Genomic DNA, 12,308 nt, shown 5'->3' with positions numbered 1-12,308 from the left:
TTTGCAATACTGTCAACAAGAGAGTTTTATTCATTCCTTTCCCAAGACATGCAGTCTGCAAGGACAGAGATAAGGAGGAGGTGAAATGTGGTAGTGCACAATTTCTCTTCTCCCGAGATCTGGCTCGATCTCTGGTCACAAGCAAAATGGGTTTAGGAGTCTAGCTCACCCCATAGCGGACATGCCATTAGCAATTTTTAAATTAAGTTTGAATTAGATCATATCTTCTAGAAAGAAAATCTAACAAGTTAATTCAGAGAAATATTATACAAGAGGTCAGAATACAGCACAATGGTCCCCTCTAGCCTTATAATGTATAAACAGCACAGAGATGTCGAAGTCCCTAGCTTGATCTCATTCTTATAGTGCTAAATTGTAACACTAGACACTCCCTCCCACGTCCCAGTTGATTGCTCTAACCTATGGCTAACATCAGTCTTAATGATCAGTACCATACAATAGTTATTAAAAGACGTCAAATGCATGCACAACCTTTGGATGTTTGGCCACTTCTTTCATCTCCTCTAGGGCTTCAGGAACATTCACAGTGACCACTTCATCCTTCAGTAAAGCAGTATACCGAGGTGCCACTGGGTCTATGACCTACGGGAAACAGAAAGAAGATAATCATGACTATTAGGCAGTGTCAGAGCAAAAGATTACATGAATCAAAGTGAAGTGAAAATACAGGACTATTAAGTGGTAATCTTTGTGTTACTGCACTTGTTTGCCTTTTAATGTTACTTTCACCAAAAGTTATAAAAGCAAGACAAACAAGAAAATATATAGTCAAAAGTGAGCATTCCTTAAGTAATTTTTCAGACTTTCCACAAAAAAAAGTCTGTGTTTAAAACAGGCAAAGTTGTTGATAGCGAACAGGTACTATAATACTGCAAGTAAACCAGATCTCAAATTAATGCTTCACTGGGAAGAAAGAGAATACATTGGTGTAGTTATACTCTGTATGTAACTGTACTAAATCTGCCTGCTGGACCATTTTCTTAAAATGATAAATCCATTTTAAAACAACCACCATGTTGGATGCCATACTTTTGCTAGCACAGATCCTGATCCTATGTTCATTTCTCAAAGACTCAGAGATAGCTTTGCCTGCGCAAGGAGCACCAGTTGGGTCTATAATATTAAGAAACACCATTTTAATACAGCAGCATTAGATCACTATAATAAGGCAATACCATAGTATTAAACTCATGAGTTTCCCACCATAGTGTCTTCTTGCCAAACTAGTTACCATCACAGCCTCTCCCTATATATATATATATATTTTTTTTTATAAAGTCTGTTTCCCCCCCTCCCCCCAGCACCACCTTTCACAGGGCCTCTTGAATCTCTTACAACTTACTTTCATAAAACATTTGGAGGTGCTTAGAATAGTACAGTACATATAAGGGGCAGTAGGGGGCTAGCAGGAAACAGTGGTAGACTAACTGGCAGGTGAGTTGGGTGCTACACTGAATGAGTGCAAGTAAATATTTTTATGTTTATCCTTTCACTGCAATAGGAATGCACAAGTAATCTATTTTATATCCAACTTGCTCGGCACTAGCAAGTATGAGTGTGTTTTGGATTCAGAAGTCATACATTTATCAGTGAGTCAATATATGTGGAAGCCATGCCCTTGAGGTGTTTCAGACAGATGTAATAGGAAATGGCTTGTTAAGGTACCTCGACATCTAGACGCTTTATATGCTCCTGTATGATTTAGTAACTAAAATACATAATTTTACAATTAAGGTTATGATTTGTTTTCATTGTTATAACCATGCCCTTTGTTTTAATAACTAAGGACAATACTCCCCGAGGTAACTGTCTCTACAATGTAACGGCATAATAAGAGCTCTCTGCCTGCAGAGATCTTTTATATCAGACTGGGAAATGTGTAGGAACAATTTCTGCCCTTGTTTATATTATTGACTCCAATGCAACGGCACAGGTAGAGGACGACAGAATTTGGCTGATAAACATGGTGCTACCCAAGGAGTAGGAATTTCAAGACACTTAATTAAAACAGTTTTAAATATATTATCAACTGCCCCATATATTTAAAAATCCACTACTCAAATAAGTTATTAGTATTTATGCAGCAACAGAAAGAACCAATTGATAATCCTTTATATACACCAAATGGACCAAATACAAAAGGTAGGAAGGGATACAAGACACATGCCAGACAAGCAAATACTACTTAAATGATCTGCAGTAAGGCCTCAGCAAAAACAAGCAAGAATCCCAGTGCAAGAGTTACAGACATTCACACAAGTTATACAGTCAGCATTCTAATGATTCGCCTTATTATAGTGTCCAAGCATTCACTGCCAAGAAGCAACTAACCATATTAAGATGCAGTATTCCTTATTTGACACTCAGTTAAAGAACATCAAAAAGGGATGGAGATACATATATAGATATTTTTGTTCATTCGAGCACAGGAAATACACAAAAGCCCTCAGTGCTTTCACTCCAGAAAGGAAAATTGGACAACATGAATTGACTGGAATAGTGTTTCCATCTACTTTGACAAGTAAGTCAAAACAGAACTGGGCAGCATTTTAAAAACAGGAATAATGCATTTTAAATGGATCTGTGCAGCTCATATTACCTAAATAAATGTGATTGTGCTATGAAGCTGCATAAAAATGGCTTATGCTATGAATGCTTACGGTACTGTAAGCCATGTGCTAAGGCAAAAGAAGCATTAAGTAATACCTTCTTACAGATAGCTCGCAGCTTGAAAACAGAAAAATGAAATGCAGAGTTTTCAGATCAGATTCACAAAAAGTATCATTACCTTTCTGCATAGTTCTAAGTAAAACGACTCAATAGTGGTTTGGCAAGTCAATATGATTAGTGCTAGTCCATGTTAGAAAGAGGAGACATTCCATTTTCCTGAAAATGTGCCAGATGATGCAATATATTTAAAAAATTGCTACTCTTTATCATGAGCACTCCAGTTAACAGTGGATTCACTACATAACCCAGGGAAGAGGATACCAAGAAGAAACAGCATCAAACTCATACAAGCATGTACCTTTTTGTTAAATGACCAAATTTTATCCCATTCCATGTTCACAACAGATCGGGAGGAGCCCTGGAAGGCAAGATTAACAAACAAATAATCTTGATCATCATTCTTAACGTCTGTAGAATCACAACAGAAATGCTAAGCATGTTTACCAAAAACAACAATGTATTTTTCAGCTTAATCCTCATTTTACAAAATAAACATTAAGGGCCCATTGCTGTCACGATCTCGATCCAAACGTCCATTGATACCAATGGGAGTTCAACACATTACAGGATCAAATCTTGCAGACCCATAAAATTTTACACAAGGGGCTGCTCACATGCATAAATATAAGCATGACTGGGACCTAAGCCATGACAGGCATGAGTCTTCAAAAGAAGAAAATCTTGGCAAAATGGCATAAATGCTTCAACTGAAAGCTTACCATATATAGTTTCCAAGTTTACAATCAGACTCCAAGAATAAGATGGAGAAGGAAAAGACACCACTCACCTGTGCAGCAATAAACTGTTTTAGTCCTTCAACAGTCATGCCTCTTCTCAGCACACCACGCACAGTGGGAAATCTTGGGTCATCCCTGGCAGAAAGAGGAAAAAAGTTGAGAGGTTCATTCAATATCTACTATTATGCACTAAATTATGTTTATTAACAGGTGATAATGTACTGATTTTTTAATCACAGGTTTCAGAGTACCAGCCGTGTTAGTCTGTATTCGCAAAAAGAAAAGGAGTACTTGTGGCATTAGTCTCTAAGGTGCCACAAGTACTCCTTTTCTTTTTGATTTTTTAATATTTGTATAAATCACAGTGTTATTTTGCTTGTGACAATTTAGTGGTGGGTGAAAGAGGCTAGCCTGGCAGCCCAGGAAACTAAACTTCTCTTTCTCTGGACAGTTCTAATACAGACTCTCTCTCACTGCGGGCCAGCATTCCTGAACACTAACTTGGGATGGGAAACCACCTCTTATTGACAGCAGCTCTTTTCCACATCAATTCAATCCTTGGTGTGTCTATCAAGAATTGACGAGGTACCAGTTACATGTCCCCATCACAAGTCAATACTATGTATTGGGGACTAAGATGTGCTATCCTGCCCCCTCCTTCCCTTTTGTTCTAAAACCATTCTTTGCCCCTCCTATGCTGAAGTTTCGAACTTCCAGCTTTCTTCCTGTATCTTATTTATGTTTCAAACTGGGAGGAAAAAGGTGGTAGTAATCTAAGCTCCACCCATAAAATAAATTCTGCCCGTGCGAGTCACCAAAATGAGACACTGCTCACAGTATATTGTGCAGATGTTCAAAATACTTTGAGCTCCCTTTAAGCTCCACTGGGCTTCCTTGAGTGTGGCTCCCTCTCGATGTGACTTAAAATACGTCCATGGACTCTACTAAGTTCTTTGGATTTGGCTCTTCCTTGATGGGAGGGGAAAAAAGTGGTGGTCTCTCCTAAATGTCACCCACTTCTGGAATCAAAAGTAAACTTAACTCGTAGTAAGTTGTGCAGATCTGTGATTTTCCCCACTCCCCCAACTCCACTTCCCTTTCTTTTACATGAAGAAAGACATAGTCAATGTTTAGATTTAAAATCATCCCTACTAGGCATCTAAGTTAATAACTCATCAAGATGAATGGGGCAGTTCAGATCTCAGATACTGCTCAGGTTCTCTGCAGACTCAAACATCTCTGCATTAATTAACAACAAAAATGTAAACTGTTTCTTCACAGATTCTGGAGAACAAGATACCAGCTTCCAAGAGATGCTAGTACATTGTCATGCACCAGCTCAATCTGAGCCCTGATTTATTTAAGATCCTTTTGTTGTTGTCACCCACTTTCCTAAGTTCAAACACATAGGTTTGAACAGTGCTAGGCTTGGAAGGGCACCAGAAACAATGGAACCAACCTAACTGGTACTAAAGTCTTAATTAATATAGTATATATTTTGCACTCCTATATCACTTTTTATCTGTAAGTTAATACAAACATAGAAACTGCCCTATTTGAGCAGCAAACCAGTGTTTATGTAGTTCACTCTCCAGTCTCCAACAGTGGCTAGCATCAGATGCTTCAGAAGACTTAACCTGAGCGCCACCCCCACCGGAAAAAAAAAAAGTTTCCTTCCTCCATCATTAGGAGGTAAGTTACCTCCTACCAGTTTATGCATTTAAGCTGGAGGGTTTATTCCTTCTAAAGCTAGGGATTTTTTTGTTTTTTAAATAATTTACTATTCATTTAAATATACTTGTTATCCATATAACTATTTAATCCTTTTTCTCAACCCCGCTATCCTCTGAGGCTCATAGGTATTTTGTGGCAACAAGATCCGGTCTAATGGTATGCTGTCTGACAGTATTTTCTTCTATCAGTTTTGCTACCTTGCATGTCCACTGAATGCTCACCTGTACTTCTATGGGAAAGGGGAAATAAAAGTTCCCAATCTACCTTCTTTGTACCATTCATTATGCATTTATGATGTCCTGCTCTCTTATTTGTCTCTTCTCTAAAATAAAGAACTTTGGAAGACTCAGCTCCTCCCACTGAAGTCAAAAGGTGCTCAACATTCTCTCAGTCAGGGCATTTTAATGTCTGAGTCTCTATTAAGAGGTCTAACTTTAGGCACCCATTTTTGAAAATTTTGACCTGAGTGCTTTACAGGGGTAGAAAAAAAAAAAAAAGTGTCCCCATTTTATAGCAGTAAAAACTGAAGCAGAGGAAGGCAATACTAATATATTTCTTGTCCTGGAAACACAAATATGATGGTTAACTTGTAAATCCCAACAAAATTCCCCTCCTCCCCCTATTTGGCTTGCTTTAGAGAAGACTGAAAAAAAGAGGAAATTGCTGTAGGCATTTATAAGACACCTACACACTTGGCATTTAAGTGTCAAGAAAACGAAGAGAAGAGAACTTACAGGCTATAGGTGAAAAAAAGTTAGTATTTCTTTAACCAAAGAAAAGTGACTGCATGCATTCTATAATTTCCTTTATGAATAGCATACGTGTGATTACATACAATTGCTGCTACAACAGAAATGCATAAAAACATACCATCCATCTACCAGTCCTTCATTGACAAACCAGGTTAGCTTTCTTTTAGATAGCACAGTGTTGTTGAGGTTTAGACGACTGTACTCCCAGATGTATGGCTTCCTTATGCCCAAGGCTTCAATGATCCAGTAGAACTGCTCATCTCTGTCATGGTATTCTGTTGTTCTTAATGCATGTGTGACACCTTCAATACTATCAACAATGGGGCAGGCAAAGTCATATGTAGGATAAACACTAAAAAGAAAGAAGAGCTTAAATTAATAAGCCAGGAAAAGAATATACATAGTTTACCTGCATCTGAAAACCATATCCATAAAACTAAATACTACTCCATATTTTATAATCACTCAAAAATCCTTAAAATGGTCATTAGAACTCCATCAAGAATTAGTTAAAACAGCACATCTGATACTGAGCTCTTCTATAAAAAAAAAAGACCAAACAAATTAAAATATATTAAATGACATTTTATAAGCAAAGGCAAAACTATCGAATAATTCAATCCCTCAATACTTCAAAAACCGAGAAAAAATTTTCAACACCTACATTTTTCCCTATACCTTGTACCAATATGTATCATTAAAAAAAATATCCAACTTCAAACAGCCAGAGATTACAATAACAGAGGCAGTGAATTGTCAATTACAAGGGAGTACATTATGCCTCTGTTTTAAATGCATTTCTACCAAGAGCCAAAGCCACCATTTTAATTCAACATCCATATCAAGTCAACATTTCCCATCTGTTGAACCTATAACAGTGGGAAGAGTGGGTGGAAACAGGAGTTTCAAGTAAGGAATAAACTATAGCGTTCTGCGAATAGTCTTAGCTCAATGCACATGAAGTAACTCTTTATACTGAATGAAAAGAACAATTGCTATGAATGCACAGTTGCCACTCAGCTAAATAGGTCAAGGACACCACTTCACACTAAAGATTAACCTTCAAAGTTGAGAGATTAAGTAAAAACAAAATCCAATTGTTTGGCTGCTTGTAATGCAGGCAGTCAAAATGGTTTGCCAAGATTTCTTAAGAAAAATGGTACTCATCACATGTGGAGAGGTTTGTTTTTGTTTTTTAAATGGCCCAGCTTACAAAGACATGAGAATAGGGACCTGTTATAGAATTTTCATCAGTGGGTACTGTTATGAAATGCTGGCCAGAGCGCAGGTATTAAAAGTCCTCTGAAGAAGTTTTGTCATTTCTACAAGGTGATTAGCTACACATTCTGGTTGAGAAAATGCAAGCAACTCCCAGGTAGTTAAAAAAGAAACCTGTTGAAGAGTAGAAAAGAAAGCATATCAAGGTCAATATTAACAGAAAGTGCACGTACTTGTAATTACTTGCAGTGCGTGGGTGTGGTTGGTTTTTGCAACGATAAAGGGTTGGGTCCCTCATACACCCATTATTACTATTCATGTCTATTTTTGCTCGTAGACAACACATTTGTCCACATTCTGTTCCCTTTTTCATTTCTTCCCACATTTGTAGATTCTTCTCAACAGCTACCAAACAAAAAAATTTAATACTTTAAGTTACCTAAGGTATTTCTGACTAGTCTCCAGCACCATATTTTGTTAGCAACATTGTCAAACATCAAAGGTATTGCTGCATGTGTTTAGATTCAATATCAAACAGTCCAGCATTCCTCACGCACTTGTAGGTGAGATTAAGATTATACAGTACATCTGTATTATGAACATACATAGATATAATAAACTGGTGTGTAACAACAAGCTTCTTGAGTCTTTTAGTATTGAAGGGCATGACGCTGAGGACCTCAGTATTCCTACTGGCTTGTTAAGTACTCCCAGTATACAATTAAAACTAAAGATAGGTGGGATGATTAATAATAGAATGAAACAAGATTCTATTCCATTGACAAAGATAACAGAGCCAGGAGAAGAGCCATAAAGCATCTTACAGTTATTTCTGTGTTTAGATTCTATTCTCTGCTCACGCTCCATTTTCATTTGTTCTGCAGGAGTATCATCCACATACGCCTTCCCTTCTTGAATAAGCTTCTCAGCATATTTCATTATAGTTTCAAAGTGATCTGAGGTATATGTAAATTGATCCGGTTTGATGTGCAGCATGGCAACGTCATCCAGGATAACCTGCAAAGAGCAATACTGTAATATTCATAAATGTAGAGAAGCTTTTTAACTCTATGCCAAGCTTCTTTTGAATTTTAAAAGTCTCCATTTGTCAAAGGCAGCAGTAAGAATCATTAACACACAATGGAACACATGAAGGTACTGAAGGTACCAAAAGGGATACATAGGTAGCGATTGCTATAGGGCAGGAGAATGAGATCAGCTTCTCCAGGGGAGGGTGGGACAAGAAAAAACTAGCAACAAGTTCTTCTTGTACATTTAATAGAGCAGGGATGGGGAACCCTTTTTCTATCGGAGGGCCACTGACCCACAGTGGCAGGCCACACACAGCCCCGTGGTGGGGTGGGGAGGCTCAGGGCTTCCACCTGCAGCAGGGTGAGCCAGTGCTCATGGCTCCAGCCCCTAGGTTCCTGGGTGGGGCCAGAAATGAGGGGTTCAGGGTGCAGGAGGGGGCTCCAGGCTGGGGCAGGGGTGCAAGAAACGGTGAGGGCTCCAGCTGGGGGTGCAGGAGGGGGCTCCGGGCTGGGGCCAAAGGGTTTGGAGTGTGAGAGCAGGCTCCGGGCTGGAGTGCAGGAAGAGATTCAGGGTATGGGCTCCAGGAGAGAGTTTGGGTGCAGGAGGGGGCTGGGGTGGGGGGTTCAGGATCTTGGAGGGAGTTCGGGTGCTCGAGGGAGTTCGGGGTGGGGGCTCCAGCCGGGCGGCGCTCACCTCAGGTGGCAATGCAGCAGGGCTAAGGCAGGCTCCCTGCCTATCCTGGCTCCACACTGCTTCCAGAAAGAAGGGACTAGGGGGCTCTGCGTGGTGTGCACTGCCCCTGCCCACAGGTGCTGCCCCAACAGCTCCTATTGGCTGGGAATCACAGCCAATTGGTGCTGCAGAGCTGGTGCTGGGGGCAGTGCGCAGAGCTTCCCTGATCACCCCTGCTCCTAGGGGCTGGAGGGACATGTAAGTTGCTTCCAGGAGCTGCGCAGAGCCAACTGGACTTTTAATGGCCTGGCAACCCCAGCTTCCCCCTGCAGCGGGGCAAGCCAGTGCTCGCAGCTCCAGCCCCACGGGGGGGTGGGGGGGCAGAGAAGACGACACGATGCCAAGGCTCAGGGCTTCCGGCCCACAGCGCGGAGACTTGCTACGGGCCGGATGAAATGAAGCAGTGGGCCAGATCTAGCCCGCAGGCCATAGGTTCCCCACCCCTGTAATAAAGTGACAATAGTGCAAGCCTCAAAACCCTCCTGTGTGATGAAGAATCCTGAGACTGGAAGCAGCAGAAAATCATACAGATTCCTCCCTTTCTTTCACCTCATGGATGACACAAATAGTGAAAAGGTGGCAGCAAGAATAAATTATTAAAAAGGTTTAAACCGCTTCGATTGTATTGGACACCTAGGAAATTTCCTAGTGTGGATTTTTGTTACAGAAAAGTTAGTCACTGAAGCCAGTTGTATTTAAGATTACAAAAACTTTTAAAGTATGATTGCCATTCGTGATTAGGTCAAGTAACATAGTAGAGTCTATAAACTGACTGTCAACAGATTTAATACAGATTATAAATACTAGGGGAGGGGGCAAGAAAGAATGTGGAGGTCATAGAATAATTAGGCTACTGGACCAAAAGCTCTTTGGTTTTTAAGTCAAATATGGGATTGCTTGGAAGAGTTTTCATGCGAAGTTAAAACACTACTGTTCTACAGAGCCACCCCTGAAATAGCAAGCCTGCCTATCGTTCTAATTTTAAATTGATTTCTCCAATGAATGGCTTCCACTGTTCTCTTACTGTACCTTTTCAAAGTCTTCTTTTTCTTTTTCAGGATTTGTGTCATCAAACCTCATGATGAGTTTTCCTTTAAAGTTAACCTGGTAATGCTGATTTAGCAGAGCAGCTTTTGCATGACCAATATGTAAGTACCTAAAAATAAAGACATTTCAGAAAACAAGGTTAACATAAAGAAAAGGAGTACTTGTGGCACCTTAGAGACTAGCAAATTTATTAGAGCATAAGCTTTCGAAGTGAGCTGTAGCTCACGAAAGCTTATGCTCTAATAAATTTGTTAGTCTCTAAGGTGCCACAAGTTGTCCTTTTCTTTTTGCGGATACAGACTAACACGGCTGCTACTCTGAAACCTGTCATTATGCAAGGTTAACATAGCAGCAGATTCATTTACATTTCTTTTGTAGGATACAGTCTGTTCGGGGATAAGGGGGAAATGGAGAATAGGTTAAGACTTGAAACAAATCAACCACCAAAAGCTATTTTATATATATTGAAATACTGAACACTTATTAAAGCAATTTAATATATATATAGTATATAACACAATCTGTTAGATTTTATATCTCAAAACTAGGACTTTATAATACACCTGAAGATATGACTAAAATTACTCTTTGCGACATTATAAACTGTTTTAGCATTAGTCTACACTGAATTTGAATTGAACTTGAATAACTAATCTTACTAAAATTATTGGCATTTAAAAGAGTTCACAACATTCTGAAACACTTGCACTGAGTAACTGTCAGAACACTGGGGAATTCAGATGCATTAGTGAATTCCATCATATGGTAGCAGAGGTATCCAGGAACTTGGACAAATCCAAATCCACAAAAGTGTCTGAACTGTTACTTCTACAAATTTCATTTTTCCAGAAGTTTACAAATGGTAGTGGGGATCTCTCCCCCTCAGGATTACCGTATAGATTCCAAAAACCACACTATTTTGTTTATGGTTCTCTCATCCATACCATTTGTAAAATTACACGCATATAAAATATATTAGTAGTACTTAAATAGCGTGATTTATATCTGATTAACAGAACGAGAAACAGTACTGCAAAATCTGAAACAAGTCATAAGATGTTGGCTAACCAGCCTACAGAAAAAATGCATTAAACAGCAATTTTAAACTTTATCAAATCCTTCTAAGAGGAAACAGGACATTGAAAGTAACCGGAAAACAACATTTTATGGAGTTGGTGATGGTGCTTTTAGTGCTCTTTTTACTGTTATTTATGGGGTCAATTTCTAAGTAAAGGACAGCTTTGGTAAGTGTCAACCTTTGCTAATGAAAACATTTTAGAAAACATCTAAGTGACTTTGAAAATTCTCTTTTGTTATGGAAATCACCCCTAAGACACTGTTCATCCTTGACTAAACCAACTATACACATGATCATCATCAGGGCAGGAGAAGCCCTTGAATTCAACTGTTAAAACACACTAATCTGGTAACTCTTTCCAAGACAAAACACAATCCCTCTCCTGTCTTACAGTTTTTGAAAGGAATGTGGGTAAAAAACACAAACCATTCTTAAAACAGGTCATCTTACCCACTAGCCTCAGGAGGAAACCGAACAATGACCTTCCCCATCTCTGCACCTGGGAGTTCCACAAATTTCCCAACATCTTGTTTCTTTTCTGTTGCCTTAGAAATTAACAATGACATCATTAAATATCTTACACAAGATGTACAATGCAAACACTTAAAGAAGGTTTCTTCTTTGAAAGGAGACTGAAAAATGGCAACATGGGGTCCCTTGCTCAGATGACTTTCATATCATGCTCGCTCAGTTTCAAAGTTAGAAGGTGAGATCTGCAAATTTGACTTAGGATTGGAAAGTCCAGATGGGTTTTCTGTTTCTGCTCCTCACTACAAGAAAGAAAATTTCTGCAAGCCAAGTTTTGTGCTCAGTTATCTATGGACTCCCACTGCTTTCAAATGGAACTTGATTAACAACTCTGTTGATCTCATTCTACCATAGATGGCTTTGCAGTACTAACAGAAATTGTAAAACACTTACTAAAGCAAGCAGACTGAACTCTGAATACAAATATACAGTATCTCTGAGTAACAAATGCCATTTTTACACAAAAAGAAAATGAGTACTTGTGGCACCTTAGAGACTAACAAATTTATTAGAGCATAAGCTTTCGTGAGCTACAGCTCACTTCATCGGATGCATTTGCTCACGAAAGCTTATGCTCTAATAAATTTGTTAGTCTCTAAGGTGCCACAAGTACTCATTTTCTTTTTGCGAATACAGACTAGCTGCTACTCTGAAACCTGTCATTTTTACAGTCACTTTTCCAGAGCTGACCCACCTTAT

At 39.1% G+C, this 12,308-nt stretch overlaps 1 protein-coding gene across 8 annotated transcripts in view; it reads right to left on the bottom strand.

Annotated features, from left to right (window-relative positions):
• Positions 1–12,308, bottom strand: part of EPRS1 (glutamyl-prolyl-tRNA synthetase 1) — a 60,728-nt gene that overhangs the window by 33,552 nt on the left and 14,868 nt on the right. For 4 of the 8 annotated variants that reach the window (XM_038394249.2, XM_043511741.1, XM_043511739.1 and 1 more), the window contains exons 6-14: positions 11,532–11,626; positions 9,986–10,112; positions 8,017–8,209; positions 7,426–7,597; positions 6,093–6,326; positions 3,539–3,623; positions 3,050–3,109; positions 2,728–2,748; positions 493–603 (exon numbers count right to left, since the gene is read on the bottom strand). In XM_038394249.2, the coding sequence (XP_038250177.1) occupies positions 493–603; positions 2,728–2,748; positions 3,050–3,109; positions 3,539–3,623; positions 6,093–6,326; positions 7,426–7,597; positions 8,017–8,209; positions 9,986–10,112; positions 11,532–11,626 (1,098 nt within the window). The remainder of the gene's footprint in view (positions 1–492; positions 604–2,727; positions 2,749–3,049; positions 3,110–3,538; positions 3,624–6,092; positions 6,327–7,425; positions 7,598–8,016; positions 8,210–9,985; positions 10,113–11,531; positions 11,627–12,308) is intronic. The other 4 variants (XM_038394252.2, XM_038394250.2, XM_043511742.1 and 1 more) reach the window with 1 other exon arrangement.

The sequence above is a fragment of the Dermochelys coriacea genome, chromosome 3 (genome assembly GCF_009764565.3).
Source record: "Dermochelys coriacea isolate rDerCor1 chromosome 3, rDerCor1.pri.v4, whole genome shotgun sequence".
In the NCBI taxonomy this organism is placed as follows: domain Eukaryota; kingdom Metazoa; phylum Chordata; order Testudines; family Dermochelyidae; genus Dermochelys; species Dermochelys coriacea.
This window is presented reverse-complemented; position numbering and strand designations above follow the sequence as displayed.